The sequence below is a fragment of the Protomyctophum parallelum genome (assembly GCF_964188405.1).
Source record: "Protomyctophum parallelum genome assembly, chromosome: 5".
Lineage (NCBI taxonomy): Eukaryota > Metazoa > Chordata > Actinopteri > Myctophiformes > Myctophidae > Protomyctophum > Protomyctophum parallelum.
Window position 1 is genome coordinate 50,690,743 of NC_139702.1, and position 24,230 is coordinate 50,714,972.

General features: G+C 43.6%; 1 protein-coding gene across 7 annotated transcripts in view; it reads left to right on the forward strand.

The window, feature by feature from the left end:
* The window catches only part of LOC310859340 (myosin-11-like), a 114,557-nt gene extending 90,585 nt beyond the window's left edge, over window positions 1-23,972 (forward strand). For 5 of the 7 annotated variants that reach the window (XM_083765814.1, XM_083765815.1, XM_083765818.1 and 2 more), the window contains 11 exons: window positions 459-707; window positions 4,011-4,223; window positions 5,933-6,145; window positions 7,388-7,549; window positions 10,093-10,221; window positions 13,564-13,652; window positions 15,395-15,518; window positions 15,917-16,125; window positions 17,703-17,811; window positions 18,348-18,520; window positions 21,550-23,972. In XM_083765814.1, coding sequence (XP_083621940.1) covers window positions 459-707; window positions 4,011-4,223; window positions 5,933-6,145; window positions 7,388-7,549; window positions 10,093-10,221; window positions 13,564-13,652; window positions 15,395-15,518; window positions 15,917-16,125; window positions 17,703-17,811; window positions 18,348-18,520; window positions 21,550-21,685 — 1,806 coding nt within the window. In that variant the 3' untranslated portion in view covers window positions 21,686-23,972. Of the gene's footprint in view, window positions 1-458; window positions 708-4,010; window positions 4,224-5,932; window positions 6,146-7,387; window positions 7,550-10,092; window positions 10,222-13,563; window positions 13,653-15,394; window positions 15,519-15,916; window positions 16,126-17,702; window positions 17,812-18,347; window positions 18,521-19,814; window positions 19,848-21,549 lie in introns of all 7 variants that reach the window. The other 2 variants (XM_083765817.1, XM_083765816.1) reach the window with 2 other exon arrangements.
* The last annotated feature ends 258 nt before the right edge of the window (window positions 23,973-24,230 follow it).

Genomic DNA, 24,230 nt, shown 5'->3' on the forward strand with positions numbered 1-24,230 from the left:
CGTTCACAACAACAACCAAAGTCTCAGCTTTACTGTTCAGTTTAGCTAAAGAACAAGCATCACTTGTATATTTTATCCATGTTCTTCTGGATTCTTAGATGGCAATTGTTGTAGACTTAGATCACATTTGATACTGACTTATAGCAAACTATGTAGACGGCACTAGCATTGCATTGTATGTATAGTCATAGCACTTCATAGTACATATGTACAGTTTATATGTATAGTTTCATTATATAGATATTCCACTGTTACGTTCTTAGCTTACGCATGTTTCATGATAAATACTTTTTAGTTTTTATGTACGTGATGTATTGCCATGCTTTTTGTTCTTGCTTAATGTAAATCGCTCTGGATTAAAGAACCATTCTTCTGTGCGTTAGAATCTGTTCAGAATGGGTTAAGAGCGTCTGCTAAATGCCTACATTGTGTAAATTCTTCTTGTGGTCCAACAACAGCTGTCGGACCACAAGAAGAAGATGGACGAGCTGTCGGGCAACGTGGAGCAGCTGGAGGAGAACAAGAAGCGCCTCCAGAGGGACCTGGAGGCGGCCTCCACCCAGTACGAGGAGAAGGCCTCGGCCTACGACAAGCTGGAGAAGACCAAGACCCGGCTGGGCCAGGAGCTGGACGACATCCTGATGGACCTGGACAACCAGAGGCAGAACGTCTCCAACCTGGAGAAGAAGCAGAAGAAGTTTGACCAGGTTAGAGATGTTATCATCCTCACTGTCTGTCTGTCTGTCACAGTGTGACCAGGTTAGAGATGTGATCATCCTCACTGTCTGTCTGTCTGTCACAGTGTGACTGCAGGTTAGAGATGTTATCATCCTCTCTCTCTGTCTGTCTGTCTGTCACGGTGTGGTTTGACCAGGTTAGAGATGTTATCATCCTCTCTGTCTGTCTGTCTGTCTGTCTGTCACGGTGTGGTTTGACCAGGTTAGAGATGTTATCATCCTCACTGTCTGTCTGTCTGTCTGTCTGTCACAGTGTGACCAGGTTAGAGATGTTATCATCCTCACTGTCTGTCTGTCTGTCTGTCTGTCTGTCTGTCTGTCTGTCTGTCTGTCTGTCTGTCTGTCTGTCTGTCTGTCTGTCTGTCTGTCTGTCTGTCTGTCTGTCTGTCTGTCTGTCACAGTGTGACCAGGTTAGAGATGTTATCATCCTCACTGTCTGTCTGTCTGTCACAGTGTGACCAGGTTAGAGATGTTATCATCCTCACTGTCTGTCTGTCTGTCTGTCTGTCTGTCACGGTGTGGTTTTTGACCAGGTTAGAGATGTTATCATCCTCACTGTCTGTCTGTCTGTCTGTCTGTCTGTCTGTCTGTCTGTCTGTCTGTCTGTCTGTCTGTCTGTCTGTCTGTCTGTCTGTCTGTCTGTCTGTCTGTCTGTCTGTCTGTCTGTCTGTCTGTCTGTCTGTCTGTCTGTCTGTCTGTCTGTCTGTCTGTCTGTCTGTCTGTCTGTCTGTCTGTCTGTCTGTCTGTCTGTCTGTCTGTCTGTCTGTCTGTCTGTCTGTCTGTCTGTCTGTCTGTCTGTCTGTCTGTCTGTCTGTCTGTCTGTCTGTCTGTCTGTCTGTCTGTCTGTCTGTCTGTCTGTCTGTCACAGTGTGGCCAGGTTAGAGATGTTATCATCCTCACTGTCTGTCTGTCTGTCTGTCTGTCTGTCTGTCACAGTGTGGCCAGGTTAGAGATGTTATCATCCTCACTGTCCGTCTGTCTGTCTGTCACAGTGTGACCAGGTTAGAGATGTTATCATCCTCACTGTCTGTCTGTCTGACTGTCTGTCACGGTGTGGTTTTTGACCAGGTTAGAGATGTTATCATCCTCGCTGTCTGTCTGTCTGACGGTGTGGTTTTTGGCAGCAAATGTTGATTTCTTTTTTTTTTAGTTTTTATAGTCAGTCTTTTGAATTGTTTTAATTTTTAGTTTTAGTCACATTTTTGGTCACCTGGAATGTTTTAGTGTTAAGTCTAGTTTTAGTCGACTAAATGTCATGCGGTTTTAGTCGACTACATCTACGGTTGATTTAGTCGACTAAAATGTATTTTGGCTGGCCTTGATGCCGTCGTATTGGCTGATTTTACACTAGATTTTACACTAGCCGATCTACAAGCGCTGCGACGCGTTGTGAGCTTGTAGATCGGCATGCAGCCAAGTGTAAAATGACTTATACTGGATCTATTGTCCACTAGTCCCTTCCTAACATTTCAGTTTTGGTCATCATAGCTTAGTTTTCATTTAGTTTTCATTTAGTTTCCATTTAGTTTGTCAGTGAAAAAAGGTAGTCGACAAAATCAACACTGGTAGTAACTAAATACGTTTTACTCAAGTACTGTACTGTACACGACCGGACCGCGGACCACCTCTCTGCGGACCCTAGGCAAAAATAAAAAAAAACTCTCCTAAGATCAGGCCAGGCCAGCCACAGTCAATTTCAATTCAATTCAGGCAGTGTTGCTGCAGCACAACTACATTGTGTGTCTTATGTTAATGGAGGGAAGAAGTTAATAATATAAATAACATCAGATGGTACATTTCTCATGTGAAATTGCTGCAAAGGCCCCCAAAATGTCCCCCAAGGGCCCCCAAAATTCTGGCGCGCGCTACACGTGCGCAGTGTGATTTGGATTTGGAGTTCCACTCCGGGCCTGCACTCTGCACCCCATTATTGGTTGGTTGGAAGGGGATCTGATTTGTATAAGCTTGGCTTGACCATACTAAACGGGCATAGAGCCCCGCTCTCCGATGGACGCCGCGCATGGGACCGGACCTCGGTCTTATTCAAAAAAATATTTGTGGACCTTCATCATTTCTAGTTGAGGACCCCTGTTATACAGTATACAGTACTTCAGCCCTTTATATACATTTTGGCCATTTAAAAATAGCCGGTTTACAATCTCACATTGTGAGCTTGTAGAGCTGCTATTTTCAAAAAATATATATTTTTTAAATCTTTTTATACATTTGAAAACTAGTGAAATGGGACATTCTGCACTTTCTACTTTTGGTACTTTAAAGGGATTGTGACATTAAAAAAAAGGTTTTCTAATCTCAATTGTACCCAAAAAACATGAACTTTTAACATTCAGTAGATTTTCTGTGATCTGGGGTTTTCTGGCTCAAACAGGTGCTCTGATTTGCCGGCAGTCAGTGACATCACTTACTGCAAATCCCATATATGTCAATGGGATTTGCCAGCAGATGTCATTGTTTCACTGTGTTGCCTGTTTTCATTGTAGCTCAAAAGGCCCAAAAAACCCCAAAGAAAACTTCAGACCACAGAAAATCCACTGAATGTTCAAAGTTCAGGTTTTTTGGGTGTAATTGAGGTCATAAAACCTAAAAGAAATGAAAATGAATGTCATAAAACCTTTAAAGGTATTTGTTTGATATCATTATTTTGCACTTTTACTCAAGTAGATTTATAATTCCGGAGTTTTTTAGCCAAATCCATGGTTCATTCATCCATGCATGGCTCCCTGCCCCTGTCTGTCTCCTCCAGTGTTGTTTTCGTCAACTAAAACTAAGACGAAAAAGGTTCATCGACTACCTTTTTTCACTGACTAAAACTAAATAACAACGAATCTATGATGACTAAAACTAAGACTAAATATACTGACAATTTCGTCAACAAATAAAAACTAGTATTTGTTGTTAGGAAGGGACTAGTGGACAAGAGATCCAGTTTTATGCTGGGTTGCATGCTGAAAATAGCAGATCTACAATCTCAGATTGTATATCTGCTATTTTCAGCATGCAACCAAAGTGTAAAATATGTCATTACAACGACATCAAGGCCCGTCAAAACACATTTTAGTCGACTAAATCAACTGTAGATTTAGTCGACTAAAATCGTATGACATTTAGTCGACTAAAACTAGACTAAACACAAGAACATTCCAGGCGACTAAAATGTGACTAAAACTAAGTGAAAACTATTCAAGAGACCAATGACTAAAACTAAAATTGAAATTTGCTGCCAAAAACAACACTGGTCTCCTCTCTCTCCAGATGCTGGCCGAGGAGAAGAGCGTCTCCAGTAAGTACGCGGAGGAGCGGGACCGCGCGGAGGCCGAGGCCAGAGAGAAGGAGACCAAGGCCCTGAGTCTGACGCGGGCTCTGGAGGAGGCCCAGGAGGCCAGGGAGGACCTGGAGAGAGCCAACAAGGCCCTGAGGACCGAGATGGAGGACCTGGTCAGCTCCAAGGACGACGTGGGCAAGAGCGTGAGTCTTTTCTGTTCTGTTCTGTGTCCAAACATTGCTGTGACTGTGAATCATATTTTTGAGTGGTGCCAACCACTCCTACAACCAGCAATGTCCGTGCGTACCTATACCTATACCTATGTATCAGTAGCCTGGTAAATGAACCAGACTAATATCGCACGGACCGCGGGATATTAGTCTGGGGAGGCTCAGCTTGGATTTCATTTCCAGGGGGGGGCGGGTTGAAACATTTTCTCTTTGACGCAATTGGTCAGAGCTACTGTCAGTCAAAGGTCTCAAGCATTGAAAGTCACTGTACCAAAGCCCGCCCATATTGCATACCGTGTCCCGTGATTGGCCGCCCCATTTCTCTGGTGTAGGAAATGGGCGTACAATTGAGCCTCTCCAGACCGTAATCCGCAGGCAGGCAATTTATTTTTGCCAACGGCTGATTCGGTCTGGTTTATTAACCAGGCTAATGTATCAGTGGCCGTCATGAGCACGAGTATGTGACTTTTTAGTACCAGTAGGGGGCGCCAGAAACAGAGAGAGAGATAGTGATGTAGCCTGCTAATGAGAGAGAGGTGTGTGTGTGTGTGGGGGGGGGGGGGATTGCACCACTCAGTTCACACGGGTGTGATTTTAATATACATTTGTGACCAGATTTGACTGAGAGCCTGCCACCGCGCAAATTCCAGCTTTTCACCAACAACTTTTTTTTTTTTTTTTTCAAAATGAGTTAATAGCACAGGCAGACTTTTCACATACTAGAGCATGTCTGAATTCTGAAATATGTGTCAGAGCTGAAATTGACATGTAAATATGAAATAAATGCTTAAACATGTAGCTAGTTGTAATGTTAGAGACCACAGAAGTGATCCTTTCAAGCCTGTTTTCTCAACTCGCTGTTTTCTGCCAGACATTACTCTATAAGCCATATCTCCAAAAACTGGTGGGTCAAACTGAACAACCAATTTGAAGCTATGATTCCCTGCTTTAATATGACATGAAAAAACGAAAATTAAAAAAAGATCCAATGGCAGTCCCTCAGTCAAATTTAGTTACATTTGATTTTCTGTAATTGCAAGTCTCGTGCTGAATGGAGGGCCATCGCTAATTAAAGTCAGAGGCAAATATTGTACTTTAACGCCCCTACATTTATTTGAAAACTGTAATTACCAGTTACTTTGTGAATTATTATTGCAAAACATAGCCAATCTATTTTCTTTAAGATTCTTTATACATTTGAAAACTTTATATTAAATGTGACATTGTTCACAATGAGTACTTTCTCCTTTTGGTACTTAGTCCATTTTTTATACCAATACTTACCAGTACTTGTTCGGACTCAGGACTTTTACAACTACAGTGTAGTTCTACATTGCCGTATTGATACTTTTACAAAGGGAGGCCGTTGTTAATCAAAGCCTCTGTTCCAGCCAACGTGTTAACCCATTTTGGGGCGGGAACCCATTTTGGTGTTAGCATCATGTTATGCTTTAGCTATTGAAAAATAGCAGATCTACAAGCTCATAGCGCGCCACCGAGTGGCGCGCTACGAGCTTGTAGGTCTGCTATTTTTGAAAAATCGAAGAGCGACTGACATAGAAGACATTTTTTTTAATCTGATCTCAGGTCAGAATGGAAAACTGTCAGGATGTAGAAGACATGTTTAGAATCTGATCTCAGGTCAGAATGGGTTAAACCCCGTCTTGGTCCACGTCCTGCAGGTCCACGAGCTGGAGAAGTCCAAGCGTGGCCTGGAGGCCACGGTGGACGAGATGAAGACCCAGCTGGAGGAGCTGGAGGACGAGCTGCAGGCGGCCGAGGACGGGAAGCTGCGTCTGGAGGTCAACATGCAGGCCCTCAAAGCCCAGTTCGAGAGAGACCTGCAGGGACGAGACGAGACGGGCGAGGAGAAGAAGAGGCAGCTGGTCAAGCAGGTAGACCCGTCTCTCTGTGTCCCTTTGGTTCTGTCTGTCTGTGTCCCTTTGGTTCTGTCTGTCTGTGTCCCTTTAGTTCTGTCTGTCTGTGTCCCTTTAGTTCTGTCTGTCTGTGTCCCTTTAGTTCTGTCTGTCTGTGTCCCTTTAGTTCTGTCTGTCTGTGTCCCTTTAGTTCTGTCTGTCTGTGTCCCTTTAGTTCTGTCTGTCTGTGTCCCTTTGGTTCTGTCTGTCTGTGTCCCTTTAGTTCTGTCTGTCTGTGTCCCTTTAGTTCTGTCTGTCTGTGTCCCTTTAGTTCTGTCTGTCTGTGTCCCTTTGGTTCTGTCTGTCTGTGTCCCTTTAGTTCTGTCTGTCTGTGTCCCTTTGGTTCTGTCTGTCTGTGTCCCTTTGGTTCTGTCTGTCTGTGTCCCTTTAGTTCTGTCTGTCTGTGTCCCTTTAGTTCTGTCTCTGTGTCCCTTTGGTTCTGTCTGTCTGTGTCCCTTTAGTTCTGTCTCTGTGTCCCTTTAGTTCTGTCTCTGTGTCCCTTTAGTTCTGTCTGTCTGTGTCCCTTTAGTTCTGTCTCTCTGTGTCCCTTTGGTTCTGTCTGTCTGTGTCCCTTTAGTTCTGTCTCTCTGTGTCCCTTTGGTTCTGTCTGTCTGTGTCCCTTTAGTTCTGTCTGTCTGTGTCCCTTTAGTTCTGTCTGTCTGTGTCCCTTTAGTTCTGTCTCTGTGTCCCTTTAGTTCTGTCTCTCTGTGTCCCTTTGGTTCTGTCTGTCTGTGTCCCTTTAGTTCTGTCTGTCTGTGTCCCTTTAGTTCTGTCTGTCTGTGTCCCTTTAATTCTGTGTCTCTGTGTCCCTTTAGTTCTGTCTGTCTGTGTCCCTTTGGTTCTGTGTCTCTGTGTCCCTTTAGTTCTGTCTGTCTGTGTCCCTTTTGTTCTGTCTCTGTGTCCCTTTAGTTCTGTCTGTCTGTGTCCCTTTGGTTCTGTCTGTCTGTGTCCCTTTAGTTCTGTCTCTGTGTCCCTTTAGTTCTGTCTGTCTGTGTCCCTTTAGTTCTGTCTGTCTGTGTCCCTTTGGTTCTGTCTGTCTGTGTCCCTTTAGTTCTGTCTCTGTGTAATGCTAGATACAGTATGTTACCAATGTAATGCTAGATACAGTATGTTACCAATGTAATGCTAGATACAGTATGTTACCAATGTAATGCTAGATACAGTATGTTACCAATGTAATGCTAGATACAGTATGTGCTATGTGTTCTATGTCGTCATCAGGTGCGCGAGTTGGAGACAGAGCTGGAGGACGAGCGTAAGCAGAGAGCCAGCGCCGGCGCCGCCAAGAAGAAGCTGGAGGGAGACATGAAGGACCTGGAGGCCCAGATCGAGACGGCCAACAAGGGCCGCGAGGAGGCGCTCAAGCAGCTCCGCAAGCTGCAGGTACACTGACAACTAGCTGCAGCTCCGCAAGCTGCAGGTACACTGACAACTAGCTGCAGCTCCGCAAGCTGCAGGTACACTGACAACTAGCTGCAGCTCCACAAGCTGCAGGTACACTGACAACTAGCTGCAGCTCCGCAAGCTGCAGGTACACTGACAACTAGCTGCAGCTCCGCAAGCTGCAGGTACACTGACAACTAGCTGCAGCTTCGCAAGCTGCAGGATAACATGACAACTAGCTGCAGCTCCGCAAGCTGCAGGTACACTGACAACTAGCTGCAGCTCCGCAAGCTGCAGGTACACTTACAACTAGCTGCAGCTCTGCAAGCTGCAGGATAACATGACAACTAGCTGCAGCTCCGCAAGCTGCAGGATAACATGACAACTAGCTGCAGCTCCGCAAGCTGCAGGATAACATGACAACTAGCTGCAGCTCCGCAAGCTGCAGGATAACATGACAACTAGCTACGCGCTACGTCCAACCAGGGAAACTCCCCCCTGTCAGGTGTAAAGGAGCAACTTGGACACTCAAGCATGAAGGAAGCATGAGTTCAAGTCCGTTGCTCTCCCCTTGTCCCCCATATATGGGGACTAGGTTGGTCTCCCATTGTCCCCCATATATGGGGACTAGGTTGGTGGAGGGTGTGTAGAGCCCAGGATCACATTAGAATTGATTAGATGATTGACACAGGGGTGAAAAAGGGGTTACAAAATCGTGGGATAAAAAAAAAAAACTAGAAATGTTCGTCCACTAATGTTTTACACTGAGGTAAACTAAATAAAATGGAAAACTTTCGATAAACAATAAACAATAAAAACTAGACTAAAATGTTATAGCGAGCAACTAGGAGAAGTCAAGTCATTTTATGCTTCGTTGCATGCTGAAAATAATATCAGATCTATTTTAGAAGTGTAAAATCTGCCATTACGACGCCATCAAGGACGCAAACCGCCTTTGCCAACACGAGAAATCTCGGGTATAGTTAATGTGTTCTGATCCAGAATAAATAGTATTTTATTTACCGTCCGTTAGCCGTTATTCGCATCTGTCGCTAGCCTCCCGACCCATGGGGTGACGTCACCGTTTACATTATAGTACACATAGTACATGCATACACCTTCCCTAATGATTATATCTGGTTTATTTATGGTGTATTGTCTCTATTATTAAGGTTATTGTAGCAGTCAATTTATATTGGGGGCGGGGCAGAGGTCCCGAGACGTTGCCAAAGCATTTTCCGCCAAAAACGTTGAGAACCCCTGATTTAGAGCTGGAATAATTATGGCACCACTGCCGAGTTTAGCCACCAGATGGCGGCATGTAATCGGTTAAGTTTTATTTAAAAGACTAAAACTAAAACTAAAATCAAAAGTTGCTGTCAAAATCAACGCGCAGTGAAGAAGGACTGACCGTCACTGATAGGTAGCAGGTATAGCAGCTAGCATAATTAATATAGGCCTACATGAATACATTTAAATATACCTATAGCTTTTGTTAATCCTTTAACGTTGTGTTTGCCTCTGTTTGCCACCCGCCACCACCACGCACGGTATAAGCACTCGTCCAAGGTTAGTCTTTGTTCGTGTTTTATTAGTGTGGGCGAGCATGAGAGTTTTGTCTGTTTCTGGTGTACCTTCTGACGCCATGTGGGTCTATGGGGGTTTCCACTGTTATGTCATCATGCTGATGCCATAATAATCTATGGAGGTCTGTGGGGTTTTCCATCAATGATAATCTATGGGGTTCTCCATTATTATGATGTACTAGACCTGTGCCTACATGGGAACGACGCAAGTTGGGAATGCAATACCCGTTATATCTGTTGTCATAGCACCTGTTTTAACTGTCTGTCTGTCTGTCTGTCTGTCTGTCTGTCTGTCTGTCTGTCTGTCTGTCTGTCTGTCTGTCTGTCTGTCTGTCTGTCTGTCTGTCTGTCTGTCTGTCTGTCTGTCTGTCTGTCTGTCTGTCTGTCTGTCTGTCTGTCTGTCTGTCTGTCTGTCTAAGTCCTTGTACTGACTAAGTAATCAAATGGCAGGTGTGGGGAATAAGGCTGGGGTCTCCATGGCAATCAATTGGCTCGGGCAGAGCCTGGACGTTGCACAGGTGTGGGGACTTAATTAGGCTCATCAGGTCCACTGACCGGAGCCCTTTTTTTCTGGCGGTGCTGGACAACCGTGTATCCGACCGACTCGTTTCTAAGTTTTCTATTGAATTCAGCTTTCCGTATTTTGTTTGTTGTTCCGGACTTTTGGTGAACTCTAATAACCCATTTTGGGGCGGGAACCCATTTTGGTGTTAGCATCATGTCATGCTTTAGCTATTTAAAAATAGCAGATCTACAAGCTCATAGCGCACCACTGAGTGGCGCGCTACGAGCTTGTAGGTCTGCTATTTTTTGAAAAAATTGAACACTTTTAGAATCTGATCTCAGGTCAGAATGGGGTTAATCAGACCCAGTGTGTGTCCAGTGGAAACCTGGTATGAATCTGATCTCAGGTCAGAATGGGGTAATAACCCCAGTGTGGTCGTTGGTGGTCCTCAGGGCCAGATGAAGGACTACCAGAGGGACCTGGACGACGCCTCTGCTGCCCGGGACGAGGTTCTGGCCACGGCCAAGGAGAGCGAGAAGAAAGCCAAGAGTCTGGAGGCGGAGCTCATGCAGATGCAGGAGGTAACGTACTGAACACACACTGAACACACTAGAGTCTGGAGGCGGAGCTCATGCAGATGCAGGAGGTAACGTACTGAACACACACTGAACACACTAGAGTCTGGAGGCGGAGCTCATGCAGATGCAGGAGGTAACGTACTGAACACACACTGAACACACTAGAGTCTGGAGGCGGAGCTCATGCAGATGCAGGAGGTAACGTACTGAACACACACTCACACTCACACTCTCTCTCTCTCTCTCTCTCTCTCTCTCTCTCTCTCTCTCTCTCTCTCTCTCTGCTGGCATACTACACTAAACCCAAGCGTTTAGGTTATAAACAGTATTAAACACTTATTTGTAACACTTTTTAAACGTGTCACAGTGTTTAGATTATAAACAGAAGAACATGTTTAATCGCCAGTAACACTTTTTAAACGTGTCACAGTGTTTAGTTTTTACAATCAAAGTCAGTCATATAGGTGTTTAGAATTTGAACACTAGGGGCCTGATTCTTCAACGTGTTTCCGCTGATATATTGCCGTGACGCTGGCGGAAAGGCATTTACGTGGATTTCCCACATTCATTTGGAATTCATGGAAATGGCCGTGAACTTGACGCTGACTTTGGTTCGTCGGAAACTCCGCTAAATCCTCCGCCACCTCTTTAGGTGGCGGAGAAATTTGCGGAAGCATATCCTTGCATATAGATTTATTCAGAAGGCTTTAGTCTTCATGCTGAATCAATAAATAGTCCCCAAATCTCAGATAAAATATGTAGGCATGTGCCCCCAACATATTGGTCGATCAGCACATAAAAAAACGATATATATATATATATATATATATATATATATAAAAGCCGAGTGCACTTGTATGCCTAAATGCATGCATTCTAGAGGCAAGTTAGCCTATAGAGTCCCATAAGGAAACTGCCCCTGCAAGCCCCGACACCTTTTTATTTATTTATTAGGATATTTCTATAGCATGCCATGCGCGATTGCGCTGCTCACTGGACAGCCTTCTCTAGGCTACTCGCAGTGCAACGCGTTGTGAGCTTGTAGATCGGCTCTCGCGGACTGCATGTTAAAAAACAAACTCACAATTATAATAAGAACATAGGCCTGTCACTTATCTGCATTTTGCACTGTACGAATCTAACGTTGTTTCGGTGTGTGTGTGTGTGTGTGTGTGTGTGTGTGTGTGTGTGGGGGGGGGGGGGGGCAGACAGCAGCGTGCTGCCGATCCGATTCACATTGGAAAATGAATAGGGCTAATAAAAGCCCTATATAAAAAATAGAAGACCACATTTATAGCCTAATGAATGCAGCGTGTTTGAAAGTCGGCCAGTCATATCAGTTTTAAACCAGCTCACCTCCACTCGTGAACATGACGGACAGACAGACAGAATTTATAATAATGTAGATTGATATTGATCACATGGATGCCACACACAGAATAGTTTAACTCACTGGATAAACTCACTGGATTATAATTTCTTCAGACAAGAGGATCCCAGGCCTACGAGGTAGGCCTATAATATATTTACTTATGAATGTATGGGGCTATGGGCTACTGTTCTTTATCGCGCAACAGTGTTGAGGGCCCATGCAGCCCCCCTTCCTCTCTCGTCTCTCTCTCTCTCTCGCTCTCTCTGAAAAGACGACTTTTGCATTGACATATCCGATATTTTAAATATCGGATATGTTTTACCTCTGCATAGGTGTGAGAGAGCACCCGCCTTGGTCCCGAACTTAATTAAATAAATTATAATTATATTGCTTCAGCGGAGCACGCACCGTTGCAAGCTTCGATAGCAGTGACCGCGGCTGTGATCTCAGACAAACTGCTGTCTGCTGAGTCATGCTTGAAGCCTTTTATGGTATGAAATTGGGCGTGGATCAATGCAGATGAGGTTGTCGGGTGCTTTTCCGATCACTTTGCACCCGCTGCATTCAGTATGACATACACCTGCGATACACCTGCGCACCTGTGGTACACACCACTCTCTGAATAACACGTCATCTCAACGTAGCTTGATCGGAGGATAAATACGATATCTGTTTCCGCCACCGTTACACTCTGGCGCATTTCGTTTTTGAAGAATCAGGACCTAGGTGTTCTCGTGAGGTGTTTGAGTGAACTCGTGTTCTACTGTATTTTATGACCATTAATAAACACTTGGCATTTTATTATTACACACATGGTGTTTAGGTTAAACGTGTCACATGTTCCAGGGATTTACAGTGATAAACACATACCCCATGCTGACATGTGTATTAAAAGTGTATTGATTACTTATAAATCCCTCTATGGGCTGCATGGGCCCAATATATTTAACTGAGTTACTCCACGCCGAGGTAAATACGAGGCAACTCAGGTCTTCAGATTAAGACCTTCTTATCATCCCTGGTCTTCTGATTAAGACCTTCTTATCATCCCTGGTCTTCTGATTAAGACCTTCTTATCATCCCTGGTCTTCTGATTAAGACCTTCTTATCATCCCTGGTCTTCTGATTAAGACCTTCTTATCATCCCTGGTCTTCTGATTAAGACCTTCTTATCATCCCTGCTACCAAGCTGAGAACCAAAGGTTATTCTCATTCATAGCCCACCTACTCTTTGGAACGATTTACGAGTCAGTCGATACATTTAAAAAGCTGCTAAAAAAAGCATTTGTATCGTAAATATTTTGGTTTGCTAGTATTAGTATTTAATGTGTTGCCATTATGTTTACTGTGTAGGACATGGCTGCAGGCTGACATATACAGTATATTTAATGTGTTTATATATTTCATATGTTTACTGTGTGGGACATGGCTGCAGGCTGACATATACAGTATATTTAATGTGTTTATATATTTAATATGTTTACTGTGTAGGACATGGCTGCAGGCTGACATATACAGTATATTTAATGTGTTTATATATTTAATATGTTTACTGTGTAGGACATGGCTGTAGGCTGACATATACAGTATATTTAATGTGTTTATATATTTAATATGTTTACTGTGTAGGACATGGCTGCAGGCTGACATATACAGTATATTTAATGTGTTTATATATTTAATATGTTTACTGTGTAGGACATGGCTGCAGGCTGACATATACAGTATATTTAATGTGTTTATATATTTAATATGTTTACTGTGTAGGACATGGCTGCAGGCTGACATATACAGTATATTTAATGTGTATATATATTGAATATGTTTACTGTGTAGGACATGGCTGCAGGCTGACATATACAGTATATTTAATGTGTATATATATTTAATATGTTTACTGTGTAGGACATGGCTGCAGGCTGACATATACAGTATATTTAATGTGTGTATATATTTAATATGTTTACTTAAAGGACATGGCCGCGGCTGAGAGAGCACGCAAACAGGCCGAGGCGGAGAGAGACGAGCTGGCTGATGAACTAGCGAGCAATTCATCTGGAAAGTGAGTAATGAGTTTACATGGCCTACCTAGTACCTACTAGTACCTACTAGGCATTTACTGCTGGTTAGTGATCTCTGTGAAGTCACCGTGTTCCTTATGCAACGCCCGGGATTCGAACTCGGGTCTCCCGTGTGAAAGTCCAACATCTTAACCACTAGATCAAAGGGATATCCCTATATGGACCGGGGTGAGATATATTAGACTTTTGAAGCCATCAGGCAGAGGCTCTGAGCCACTCTGAGCTACATTTAGGTCTTTTGTCCTTTCATCATTTGGCTAAACTGTTTAGCCATTTTAAACGGATGCAGTACTTAGTTCAGACTAAGTCATTGGTCCGACAAACGACAACCCACCTCAAGCCCTAACGGTTAGGGCTTGAGGTGGGTTGTTAGGGCCTAACCCAACCATAACCGCAAGCACGGGAGCAGCGCATGTCTGCATGTCGGACTAATACTAATACCGTTTTAAACTGCTTCAGTTTGCTTATATGTTTTGTTGTAGTTCCGGTTGCATACATATAATAAAGTACATCCGGTGTAAAGGTACATTAATTCCCAAGCCAACGTACGTCAGGACATCCATTAGCGCCTGTGGACGAAGATTGGCTGTGAATGTATACAGTGTTTACACGGCCGTCACCGGTAAGTGGTAGTCATGAGGACGGTTGGCCAAATTCAAATGTTGCCAAGCTGCAGGTAACGAAGGACTGACCGTCACTGATAGAGCAGCTATACTGTAGCATACTGTAGCATACTGTAGCACACTGTAGCACACACACACCAATACATTGATACATGCTTTTGTTAACCCATTCTGAACGGGAACCCATTTTGGTGTTGGCATCATGTCGTGCTTTAGCTATTGAAAAATAGCAGATCTACAAGCTCGTAGCGCGCCACCGAGTGGCGCGCTACGAGCTTGTAGGTCTGCTATTTTTGACAAATCGAAGAGCGACTGACATTTTTAGAATCTGATCTCAGGTCAGAATGGGTTAATCATTTGACATTCTGTTTGCTTTTGTTGTGTCACCTTTACCACCACCACCGTGCACTGTGTACACGCAGGCGTTCAAGGTTGGTCTTCGTTCGTTTGTATTAGTGTGGTTGGCCACAGGGCAACCACACCACTGTTATCGTCACTTTCTTCCATGTTTCCAGTAACTTCTGTCGTGTGGCGGGTCTATGGGGTTATGGTCTATTCTATGGGGTCTATGGGGTTATGATATATGGGGTCTATGGGGTTATGGTCTATGGGGGTCTATGGGGGTTCCCCACTATTATGTCAGCATGCTGATGCCATATAGTGATCTATGGGGTCTGTGGAGTGGGATGTCCATATCACTTTCTTGCCGATATCCCTATGTGCCGATATTCACATGTTGAATCAGCGTTGATAAGTGGTAGAGGCTCTCTCTCGCACGCACACACACACACACACACACACACACACACACACACACACACACACTAGAGGGTATGCACGTGACATCATCATCATACCCGGAAGTTAAGCGGGAACGCCTACATCCAAACAGAACGGTACTATCGGATTGCATTAGACCATTTTGTTAAACTTACTTTTCCACTCACTTTGCTTACTCGATTTCCCATTCACTTTAGGCATGTGCATATCCTCTCTCTCTCTCTCTCTCTCTCTATATATATATATATATATATATATATATATATATATATGTATATATATGTATATAATGGCTTCTCTCCTCTCCTCCTGGGATGCAGGTCGGCCTTGGCAGACGAGAAGCGTCGCCTGGAGGCTAAGATCTCCCAGCTGGAGGAGGAGCTGGAGGAGGAGGGCAGTAACCTGGAGATCATCAACGACAGGCTGAGGAAGAGCCAGCAGCAGGTAGACTAACTCTGACCTCTGACCTCTAACCTCTAACCTCTGACTAGAGTTAGTCTAGACTAACTCTGACTAGAGTTAACCTAGACTAACTCTAACTAGAGTTAGTCTAGACTATCTGTCCCTCCCACCACCAGGACTAGAGGAATCAGTCTTATCTGTCCCTCCCACCACCAGGACTAGAGGAATCAGAGTCTTATCTGTCCGGACCCTCCCCAGGCGGAGCTGCAGATAGATAGATGGATGGATGGATAGATAGATGGATGGATGGATGGATGGATGGATGGATGGATGGATGGATGGATAGATGGATAGATAGATAGATCAGAGTCTTATCCGTCCCTCCCCAGGTGGAGCTATAGATAAATAGATGAATCAGAGTCTTATCTCCGTCTCCACAGGTGGAGCAGCTGAACGCGGAGCTGCAGACGGAGCGCGGCTCCTCCCAGAAGAACGAGAGCGCCCGGCAGCAGACGGAGAGGCAGAACAAGGAGCTGAAGTCCAAGCTGCAGGAGATGGAGAACCAGGTCAAGTCCAAGTTCAAGTCCTCCATCTCCGCCCTGGAGGCCAAGGTGGCTCAGCTGGAGGAGCAGCTGGAGCAGGAGAGCAGGTCCGGCACTCTGAGCACACATTTGGTCTTAAGTACCAGGTCTTATTCCCTAACTTTAGTAAACTAAAGACCTGGAGGCGTGGTCAATGCTCTTTGGCCACTCAGAATAGCCAAATGGCATTGGTCACGCCTCCAGGTCTTTAGTTTACTCAAGTTAGGGAATAAGACCTGGTACTTAAGACACGCAAAATACAGCCCTTGGTGTTTTAAGCATTATGTTATCTACAAGCTCGTAGCGAGCTTGTAGGTCTGCTATTTTTTTAAGAATCGTGAAAATGTGGCGCAAATCTTTGAATATATATTCTTTCAGGGCGAACGTTTTTAACTCAAATCTTTGCTTCTGGGGGGGGGGGGGGGGGGGGGTTCCTGGAACAACGTGTTTTCAGATGGGGGTCAGTGGCCAATTTCATATAATTTTGGGGGTCGTTGACATGAAATAGTTTGAGCACCACTGAAAACTGTCATGATTTAGAAGACATTTTCTTAATTTCAACATCAGGTCTAATAGGAGATTACACACAGACCGTGTTTTTAACATCAGGTCTAATAGGAGATTACACACAGACCGTGTTTTTAACATCAGGTCTAATAGGAGATTACACACAGACCGTGTTTTTAACATCAGGTCTAATAGGAGATTACACACAGACCGTGTTTTTAACATCAGGTCTAATAGGAGATTACACACAGACCGTGTTTTTAACATCAGGTCTAATAGGAGATTACACACAGACCGTGTTTTTCTGGTAAAAAGGATAAACATGCAAAGTATAAAGTGGGAATAGTATTGGACAAAAGTACAAAAACTAAATAAATATTAATAACGTTAACCCTGGTATCCCTGTTTTAGTGAAATGATATATCTTCTGAAATAGTGAAAATAGCAGATCAATAAACTCAAGCGCCGTGAGCTTGATCAGTTATTTTAATTATTTCTTGTATCACGTATACTTCTTGTTTTTAGAGCTTACGTGGTTCATTTGTAAATAGACAACGTCAAGATAATAATTATGTTTAAAGCTTTTTATACCAATGCAAACTCATCAAATAGAACACGTTAATATTCATTACATCATCTCCCGACTGACTCCTGTAACGTACTAGCTTGGCTTCCCAACGCTCACCTACAAATAAATGTACAATGAGAATCCTTTTAGAATCTGACCTCAGGTCAGAATGGAAAACTGTCAGGATGTAGAAGACATTTTTAGAATCTCAGGTCAGAATGAAAACTGTCAGGATGTAGAAGACATTTTTAGAATCTCAGGTCAGAATGAAAACTGTCAGGATGTAGAAGACATTTTTAGAATCTGATCTCAGGTCAGAATGAAAACTGTCAGGATGTAGAAGACATTTTTAGAATCTGATCTCAGGTCAGAATGGAAAACTGTCAGGATGTAGAAGACATTTTTAGAATCTGATCTCAGGTCAGAATGAAAACTGTCAGGATGTAGAAGACATTTTTAGAATCTGATCTCAGGTCAGAATGGAAAACTGTCAGGATGTAGAAGACATTTTTAGAATCTCAGGTCAGAATGGGATAATAATCCATTTCTCATCCTTTATGATGTAATCAGGGACAAGCAGTCGGCTGCCAAGGGTCTGCGTCAGAAGGACAAGAAGTTGAAGGATCTCATCATCCAAGTGGAGGATGAGCGGAAACAGGCTGAGCAGTACAAGGACCAGGTAGGAGTTCACCTTGTTCCAATGCCAAGGACCAGGTAGGAGTTCACCTTGTTCCCAGTACAAGGACCAGGTAGGAGTCAATTCTTTCAGAGTTGATCGTTTTCAACTCAAATCTTTGCTTCTGGTGAGGACCCTGGAACAGCATGTTTTCAGATGGGGGTCGGCGGCCAATTACATATACTTCTGGTGGTCCTCGACATGAAATAGGTTGAGCACCACTGACATAGAAACGTGGGTTTTTCAGAAAACTAGAAGCCTTTTTTTTAAATCGGCCTCAGGTCTATTATAACGTCCCTCTGTCTCCCCCTACAGGCCGACAAGGCCAACGTTCTCATCTTATGATAACGTCCCTCTGTCTCCCCCTACAGGCCGACAAGGCCAACGTCGTCCTCTTATTATAACGTCCCTCTGTCTCCCCCTACAGGCCGACAAGGCCAACGTTCTCATCTTATGATAACGTCCCTCTGTCTCCCCCTACAGGCCGACAAGGCCAACGTCGTCCTCTTATCATAACGTCCCTCTGTCTCCCCCTACAGGCCGACAAGGCCAACGTCCGCATGAAGCAGCTGAAGAGGCAGCTGGAGGAGTCGGAGGAGGAGTCCCAGAGAGCCACGGCCGCCCGCAGGAAGCTGCAGCGCGAACTGGACGAGGCCACGGAGCAGAGCGACGCCATGGGCCGCGAGGTCAACTCTCTAAAGAGCAAACTCAGGTAATGACACACGCACGCACGCACACACACACACACACACACACACAGAGACACACACACACACACACACACACACACACACACACACACACACACACACACACACAGTCTCTGCCCAGTATTCTATTGGGCAGAGACACGCTGTCAAATGCACAGAAAGAGTCTCTGTCAGAGGACACAGACTCGGGGGGGGCACGGTCGGTAGTGCTGTCGCCTCCGCAGCTAGAAGGCACTGCGTTCGATTCCCACTGGGGGGCGCTGTGGGTGTGTTCTCTCCTCTGCGTCGGACATGCAGTAATCCTGGTCTCTATACTGCCTCCCCCTGGCCAGCCGGGGCGCCTGATGGAGGGGAAAAGGAACTGGTCGGAATAACATGTTCCTTTCCACGTGCTACGTCCAACCAGGGAAACTCCCCCCCCCCCTGTCAGGTGAAAAGAAGTGGCTTGGACTCCTCATGCATAGAAGGAAGCATGAGGCCAGTCCGCTGCCCCCCCAGGTTGGCAGAGGGAGTGTAGAGCCCAGGGTTACGTTAGATAATTGACACCGGGTGAAAAAATAATCATGAAAAAAAAAGGCCGCATACATAACAGTTCACAATAAACGATTAGAGGGATAAATAATTACTGTATTTCACAAAGAACTGCTGTTGAGTGTTGTTTTTTCACACTGGTGATACAGAAATAAGGCTTTCTAATAGTTAAATGTGTGACATAAACGATTAGAAGTCCTTCTCTTTTGTCTCATGTTGGTCTTTTGCAAAACAAAGTGTTTTATTATTTGTATTCTATCAATTTCAATTAGCAGTGCAAAAGTACTCGCAGTACTGTTCCTTTTTTTTTAGAGCTATAACCAAAGCAGCAGGATTGTTGTCTTGTAGTGCAGTTTAATCTGGGCGGGAACCCCATTTGGTGTTTTAAGCTTTAGCTATTGAAAAATAGCAGATCTACAAGCTCATAGCACGGCACCAAGTGCCGCGCTACAAGCTTGTAGATCTGCTATTTTTGAAGAATCGTGAAAATGTGGCACAAACCTTTTGAATATATATTCTTTCAGAGCGAACATTTTTAACTCAAATCTTTGCTTCTGGGGGGGTCCCTGGAACTACATATTTTCAGATGGAGGTCAAATACATATATTCTTGGGCGTCCTTGACATGAAAGTGTTTGACAACGGTCCTGACATAGAAAACTATCATGATTTAGAAGGCATTTGTAGAATGGTACTCGGGTCTAAATGAGTGACCAAGCCTTTCTGAGCACTCTGAGCACAATCATGTTCATCATCTCTATTCCAGAGGCAACCCTGAACCCAAGGAGTGACGCAGTAGGTACACACTTTGAGCCTCAACGTTACCCCCCCATAGCCGGAAAGTCTCGTGTAGCCATGACAACCCACAGATCTCCACCTATACACCGATGAGTCTGGAGAAATCTAATTTCCAATAGTATGGACAGCTGCTAATGAACCTATACAGTATATACGTCTACTTATTTGAAGAACAACTAAATCATATCATAAGTCATTGCATTTCCACAGTTGTAGCCTAACCCATTCTGAACGGGAACCCATTTTGGTGTTAGCATCATGTTATGCTTTAGCTATTGAAAAATAGCAGATCTACAAGCTCATAGCGCGCCACCGAGTGGCGCGCTATGAGCTTGTAGGTCTGCTATTTTTGAAAAATCCAAGAACGACTGACATTTTTCAGAATCTGATCTCAGGTCAGAATGGGTTAATCAGACCAGTGTGTGTCCAGTGGAAACCTCGCATGAATCTGATCTCAGGTCAGAATGGAATTGAATTTTAGACGTCACCAGACATCATCAGCAGTGGAGATCTTGGATGGTCTGGCCAAGGCGAGAGCACCACATATATAGCTTCAACCTCCCCCTCCATTGCACTTACTGTCTTGATTCTGTCATTTCTTGAGCGAAATAGAGCGAAATATTGGTCATCAGCTACTAGTGAATTCCTTAGAATTAAAATAATGTCTCGGGCAACGTGGGAATAAAATGGATTTAAAGCTTGTAACGTACCCTAGCTGCTTCCCAACGCAATGCGGCCAATCCCGCCATACTGCATAATATAAGTACCTCCCATTTTATTCCCCTTTTTTTTTGTTTTTGCTTAGGAGAATTTACTTTTTTTTTTAAACATTTAAGTAATTCCTTACTGGTGGTGACCATATCTTTCCTCCGTGCTTGGTTTAATTGCCATAAACCAGACTCATTTGTCTTGGCCAGGACAGGAGGGTCAAATGAGTTTAAGAAATAACAGCGTGCTTCATCTACTGTAACAATAATAGCAGCACAACCTGTAACTGTAAATGCCATATCCATATCCACAACCTGTAACTGTAAATGCCATATCCATCCGATAAGATCACCCCCAGTGGCTTTCATGGCTAAATCTAACCACATTGAACACTGCAATGGGCTGTCAGTTATTCAATAACTGTGGTTATTGAACAATGTGGTTATTCTAACCACATTGAACACTGCAATGGGCTGTCACAGTTATTCGCAATCGCAATTATTTTTTGCATAGTCGCAAAAAAAAAGATAAGAAAAATGAAATAGCTGATCTACAAGTCTATTACTGCTATTATTTATTCTTACATTTTTTTGAGTATATTTTTAAATATGTCAGTAATTTCTTAGTATATTTAAGTTATTTGTAATATCTTCCCTGTGCAATTTTTCTGATTACGAGGCCTTAAAAGGCCTGAAATTATTAGTATTATTATAATCAGATTTTTTTTTCAAACATGTTGTCCAATGTCAAAAAACAATCGCAATTATTTGACAATTAATCGTCAGCTTGAACTTGTAATCGTGGCAGCCCTATATAATAATATGAACACTATAGCATAAAGACTCAATAATGTTTATGCATTTCTGCTTCTGTACGCCTGCCTCCGTGTGTGTGTGTGTGTGTGTGTGTGTGTGTGTGTGTGTGTGTACGCCTGCCTCCGTGTGTGTGTGTGTGTGTATGCCTCCGTTTGTGTGTGTGTGTGTGCGTGATTCCAGGCGTGGAAACGAGCCGTCCTTTGGCAGCACAAGTCGCCGTGCGGGCGGAGGCTCGGCCAGACGAGGGCAAATGGACGAAGACGACGACGATGCAGACTCCCAGGGAGACTTCAACGGAACCAAGGGGGGGGAGTAGGGGGGGAGGGGGACATCAGCCGTCAAAATAAATGACATTTCAGTATTACCTAAATACCTACCAGGGCACATCCACCGCTTTCAGCAACAAATAGTTAACTTCTTAAAGCTTCATGAGGTTTCCTTTCCGTATCACTTAATAAAATGATAGCATTTATTTTTTAACCCCCCAATTTCCGGCAGTGACTGATCTGTCTTTTCCGCGTCAAAGAGCACCTTTTTCCCTTTGGTCTCACAGAGTTATCGAGGCGAGGCGGGGTTTGTATTTGGTGCTGGTTTGTTTTTGGTGACGTGTGATTTGCTTTTCTACAGTTTTGTACTACACTGAATGAATGTATTTCTTCCTTTCATGTGACATTTTTGTACCCACTAATAGGTAGGTCTAATTATTATGCCTTAATTCCTCCACTCTGTATATACCTGCCATTTGAACCAGGTATGCCTATATGAGTCATTTTGGAACTTTCAAACAAAACAGAGCCATGCTGTAAAGATAGATAGTTATTGTCTAAGTTACTGTATGGACCGGTCCTGTTCGCCTGTGTGACTGCTGTGAGCTTCTTTTTGTCGTGTTTGTTCTTAGAACAGCATTGAAGCAGTTCTTCAGATTGGATTTCTAGAATGATATATTTCTAAAATGGCCAAACTGGCGCCAATCAATGCTGACTTTTATACTATAGTCTCGATAGTATTACCAGCTGTTAACTTTGTATGTAATCCAATTGTATGGCTTTACAGAATATTAATATCCATGAACGACTGTGAGTTGAACTGTAGCAACTGCCATATGTTTTGTTTCCGGTGTTTGGACGGAAAAAAACAACCATAAATGCTTATAATTAAATATTTATATAAAACCGTCAAATAAAAGACGGCAATTATGAAATAAAGTTAGCTATTTCTAATTTGTTTTGCAATTCACAAATTTATATATTTTTGCACCTTTATTGTGGTCAAAGTATACTCTAATCCACATATGACAGAAATTATGTTTAGACAACAAACCACTTTTTGTATGTACACCACTGTTGTTTTTAGTTTTAGTCATAGTCTCTTGAATAGTTTTCATTTAGTTTTAGTCACATTTTAGTCACCTGGAATGTTTTAGTGTCAGTCTAGTTTTAGTCGACTAAATATCATACGATTTTAGTCGACAAAATCTACAGTTGATTCAGTCGACTAAAATGTATTTTGGCGGGCCTTGATGCCGTCGTAATGACTGTTTTGACGATCTACAAGCTCACAACGCGTCGCGCTGCAACACGTTGTGAGCTTGTGGATCGGCTATTTTGAGCATGCAACCAAGTGTAAAATGACTTGTACTGGATCTCCGTCCCTTCCTAACATTTTAGTGTAGTTTTTATTTGTTGACGGAATTGAATATTTAGTCTTAGTTTTAGTCATCGTAGCTTAGTTTTTATTTAGTTTCCATTTAGTTTTTGTCAGTGAAAAAAGGTAGTCGACGAGCATTTTTCGTCTTAGTTTTAGTCGACAAAAACAACACTGATGTACACAACCTACATTTCAGTATAGTTGACTAAACGCCAATGGGCTCTATGCAAATATGCACAAAGAATAACGCATACTTCCGGGAACCATCCATACTTCCTTTACAGGTGTTACCGATTATACTAATTAAGGCTCTGTTCCATTTCGTGTACAGTGGTTCTCAAACGTTTTTTTTTTTTTAATATTTCAAGGACCCCCATAACTCTGAGAGTAGTACTCCCTCAGAGTTACACACCCGTACAGGGCCATTTGAGGACACTTTGGGCGCGTTTGGAAATGCGCTCTGAACGCACTGGTGTTCTCTAACCCTGAACGCACTGAACGCACTGGTGTGCTCTCTTGTCGTTCGTTTATTCAGTGCACTCAGTGCGTTGTCGTTCGAAAATCCAGTGCGTTGCACACCGGGTGTGCCGAGTGCACGCACTGAGAGACCCTACCCTGAAGCTGGGGTCGTCCACTGAGAGACCCTACCCTGAAGCTGGGGTCGTCCACTGAGCGACCCTAACCCTGAAGCTGGGGTCGTCCACTGAGCGACCCTAACCCTGAAGCTGGGGTCGTCCACTGACATTTTGTCTAAATGGGTCGTTGGCATCATCGGGAACACCTGTTGAAGGGAGTAGGGTTCTTTCCAAACGACATAGAGCCCGTTCCAATTCCTACCCTTGTTCAGATGTATGTATTTTAATCACCTGGGTCACAACACAATTTAAATGTAATTCTCTACGTTGATGTTTACATGACACCTTTTGTATTCATTGTGGAACCACCTGCACAAGAAAATAAAGACAGAAAAAAAATATATGTAAGGTTTTTTTTTTTTTTTATGTTTCCGTCTCAGTCAATGTCATGAACTTCCATGACGACACAACATTGCATAAACAGAACATAAGTGTTTTTGTCAGTTTTAATTTCAGTACAAAAACTGCAAACCCAACAGGATAAAAGAGGTACTGCACCTCTAGGCACATACAGTTTCAGTTCAAAAGCAGTGGAAGACATGTAATACCACACCCTACCAACAGGTGGCGGCAGAACTC